This window comes from Condylura cristata, unplaced genomic scaffold (assembly GCF_000260355.1).
Source record: "Condylura cristata isolate star-nosed mole 26May11 unplaced genomic scaffold, ConCri1.0 scaffold00015, whole genome shotgun sequence".
NCBI lineage: Eukaryota > Metazoa > Chordata > Mammalia > Eulipotyphla > Talpidae > Condylura > Condylura cristata.
This window is the reverse complement of record NW_004567116.1, coordinates 5,697,550-5,701,329: the sequence shown is the minus strand read 5'-3', so window position 1 is coordinate 5,701,329 and position 3,780 is coordinate 5,697,550. Positions and strand designations below refer to the sequence as shown.

General features: G+C 44.5%; 1 protein-coding gene across 1 annotated transcript; it reads right to left on the bottom strand.

Moving 5' to 3' along the window:
• Positions 1 to 2,431: 2,431 nt before the first annotated feature.
• On the bottom strand, positions 2,432 to 3,370 carry LOC101624641 (olfactory receptor 5B3-like). Its single transcript, XM_004683448.1, has one exon. The coding sequence runs from the start codon at positions 3,368 to 3,370 to the stop codon at positions 2,432 to 2,434; it is 939 nt and encodes a 312-aa protein (XP_004683505.1).
• Between the last annotated feature and the right edge of the window lie 410 nt (positions 3,371 to 3,780).

Here is a 3,780-nt window from a genome sequence, read left to right as displayed (position 1 = left end):
CACTAGAATCACCGTAAGGGACCCAAGGGGGGATGAAGTGGCATCTGCAACACCAAATCCTTCATCCCAACAGGAACATGCTCATCCTCAGCGCCATGAGTGCTTACATTAAACATGGCCTGCTGAGTCTCTGGTTCACAAAGTACGTGCTCAAGCTCAGCCCATGTTTGCCATTTACTCATGGTTACCCGCACAGCTCCCACATCAGCCCATACTGTTTACACAGCAGCCATTAACCATTCCAACAGTGTGATCACCCGGGCCATACCACCAGCTTCGGTAGCTTCTGACTCAGTGATGAGTGCAAGGTCACTAAAGCTTGTTTCTCCATCTCATGTGCCGTGCAAATGATTCCATCTACTATCAGGTCCCAAAAAAGCAGCACTTAAGCAGCCAGGGGTTCTTTGGGTTTCTGATCAAACTATTTACCCAAGTCAACCAGTTCTGCTTGGGTGTGTGGGTGATAGGTAGTAACTCACATCTGTGGCAGCCAGCAACCAGACCCCATGGAACCACAGTCTACTGTTGCTTCATCTTCTTCATCATCCTGGAGCATGCACCAGCCTTCCTTTCCATTCCAGAAGGGGGATGGACTCTCTGGACTCCATTCTGGTGTCTCTGGAGTGGAAGGTTGTTCTGCCACCACCAGGTGAGCCTGGAGCAAGGGACCAGTCTTCCCCTTCTGGGAGAAGTAAGTGTCACTGGAGTGGTGGGTCAGTCTCTCTGGATCTCTTCCTCCAGAAACCTCAAATGCTTTGTAGGGTTTATGTCTCACCGAGCAGTTTCTAGAACTTGAACTCTCTCTCCCCATAGCGTCTCAGAGAGCTGGGAGGAGCACCCATCCCACAGCTCCTGATGCTTCCTGGGCACTATATCAATCCAAAGTCTGTTCTATTTTGCACAGGGTCCATTCCAGCTGCCACACGAGCCATCTACCTTTGATCATTCCAGGGAGGTGCACAGAGGGAGAGGGGGATAGCCATCTGGTACCACCGGGATGATCACACCTCAGTATCTCCACAGGTTTCAGAGGGCTCCATATCCATCTGGTAGAACTATCCTACCAACTACACCGCTTGAGGTACAACCATCTGAGGCTGGGTGGGTTCATTTAAAGTTCTCCATGTGAAGAGAAAAATTGGAATTTTGGTAGATTTTTGTAGTCCTTTAATGCTGAGAGGGGACCAGGCACACAGACAGGCACAGCAAGAGAGAGACTTCCACAGTAGGAAGCACAACAGCAGCACCACTGACCAGCCCCTTCCACACTGTCAGGAGCCCATGGCCCACACCCAATACACTGTTACAAATGCAAGGACCAACCATCTGCTGTTTGCTAGATGCCTGAGTGGTAGAAAATTGCATATCAAGGAATGGGCTGTCCATTGTGTGGAAGGCGAAAAATAGTCTGATTTACTCATTTTCCTTACAAAATGTCAATCAAGCTACTACGTAACACAGGTTGAAGGAATGATGCATGTTATTTTCAGTGATGCTGAACATTATTGAAGATGGCTATTGAAGACAACATCTGGGATGGAACAGACTGTTATTTGGACAAACTCCACATTCCCCATTGAGGAGACAGGCAGGACAAAATGCCTCAAGTGGAAACTGCTTGGCGTTGTGAGGAAATTGTGAAAAAAATAATTGTAAGTTAATGGTAGAAAAACTGAGAAGTGAGAAATTGCGATAATGCAACTTAACCAAATTAAGACTTAATTAACAACATTTACCACCAGAAGTACCCGTAGCCATAAAATACATTGTTAACGTCTCTGCATGTTTTGAATATATACAGGTTAGGAGTCATCTAGGAAGAATCGAGGAGGTTTTGACTTTTCTTCTGTGTTTTTGTGTGTGGCTATTTTCCCTTTGAAAGGTATAATGAGGTATAAAGTCACAAATGACTCAGTGAGGCAACATTTGAAATTCATCTATGAGGTTAAGTCTATATTCTGCCAATAAAATATGCTATGAAATAAACACACAGTATTAAAACTGTCCCATTATTTCCCACATTAGGAATCTTAGATTATTTTTCAGCTAAGCACTATGATATATTGTATGTATCAATATTCCAATTTAATATATAAAATAGTTAAAAATAATACTCTCCATTTAACTCTTGCTAATTTGCTGTGCCCATGTAACTGTAGTCCCCACAGCTGAGAAAATATATGTAGAACAAATGGATAAGACAGATATCTTTAATATGTATTTCTGAAGTATAGAACCAGACATTTTGTGCTTCCTCTTAGACATGTTTAGTTACAATTCCATCGCTGTCGATTTTCCTCATTCTAGACAGTAGACATTAGAAGAAGTGAGGATATCACCTCAGGAATTAAAGATGGATTGTAAATTGTAAGTAGCACATGAAGATTTGAGAGAAAAGAAAGTAGCTAATTATGCTTCACACACGTTAAAATCATAATCCCAGAGACAATTTTGTCTTCTCACCCAACTTCTTGATTGCATTCTTGACCTCCTTGTTCCGCAGGCTGTAGACTATAGGGTTGAGCATGGGGATGACCAATGTATAAAACACGGACGCCATTTTGTCTGTGTCCATAGAATGGCTGGAACTGGGCTGTAAGTACATGAAGATGATCGTCCCAAAGAAGATGGTGATGGCGGTGACGTGAGAAGCACAGGTGGACAGAGCCTTCTGGTAGCCTGCCGATGAGCGCATCTTTAGGATGGTGATAAAAATGAATATGTAGGATACAAAGATAACTGAAAGGGCAGAAAATACAACAAAAGTGTCTACATAGACAAGAACCATCTCAGCAACATGTTTATCAGAACAAGAGAGAGACATGACTGCTGGAACATCACAGAAAAAGTGATGGACCATATTGGAGTGACAGAAAGTGAGACTGAACGTTTCTCCAACATGGATGATGGCATTCAGGAAACCAGCAGCATGGCAGAATAAGGCCAGAAACACACACACACCTGTGGTCATGATGGTGGTATAATGCAGGGGTTTGCACACGGCTGCATAGCGGTCATAGGCCATTGCAGCCAAGATGAAAACTTCCCCAGAGGCAAAGGTTGCAAAAAAGAACATCTGAGTTGCACATGCATTGTAGGAGATGACCTCGTCTCCTATGAGTAACCCAGCCATGACCGTAGGGAAGACAGCAGTAGAGTAACAGAAGTCCATCAGGGACAGGTTACTGAGGAAGAAGTACATGGGCGTGTGGAGACGAGTGTCCCAAATAATCAAAAGAATCATTCCCAGATTCCCAATGGCATTTATGGCATATATTAGAGTGAACATCATTATAAGCAGAACACGTAGGTTTGTGGCTTTGGTCAATCCAAGGAGTATGAATTGGGTCACTTCTGTGGTGTTCTCCATGGAAGTTGTTTAGAAAACAGATGCCCTGCAGCAATAAGAAATATAGGAATAGAGGGTTAGATGTGGAAATGACTGGAAATCTAAATGTATGTGGGGGGTTGGCTGGAGCAAGAGGACATACACCTGTCCCCAGTGGGGAGCGCTTGAGGGTAGGCACAGTGCTGGAGCTTGGGCTCTGGGAATAGTTGCTTATCAGTCCTCCATTACTACCAGAATAGTGAACCCTCGCCTAACTCCCTCCAGCTTATTTTTAAAAAAAATTTATTCGTGCACACAGAACTGGGGTACAGGCCAAAGGAGCAGGGGTGGTGACAGGATTCACCAGAGACAGAGTGGGGAGCAGAACAGGCAGATCGACGAAGTACACTGCTGAGGGGAGCAGCGGGCGGGTCAGGAGAGGTCTGCTGCGC

Coding starts and splice junctions, on each gene's coding strand:
- LOC101624641 (XM_004683448.1), bottom strand. CDS start 3,370: ATGGAGAACACCACAGAAGTGACCCAATTCATACTCCTTGGATTGACC.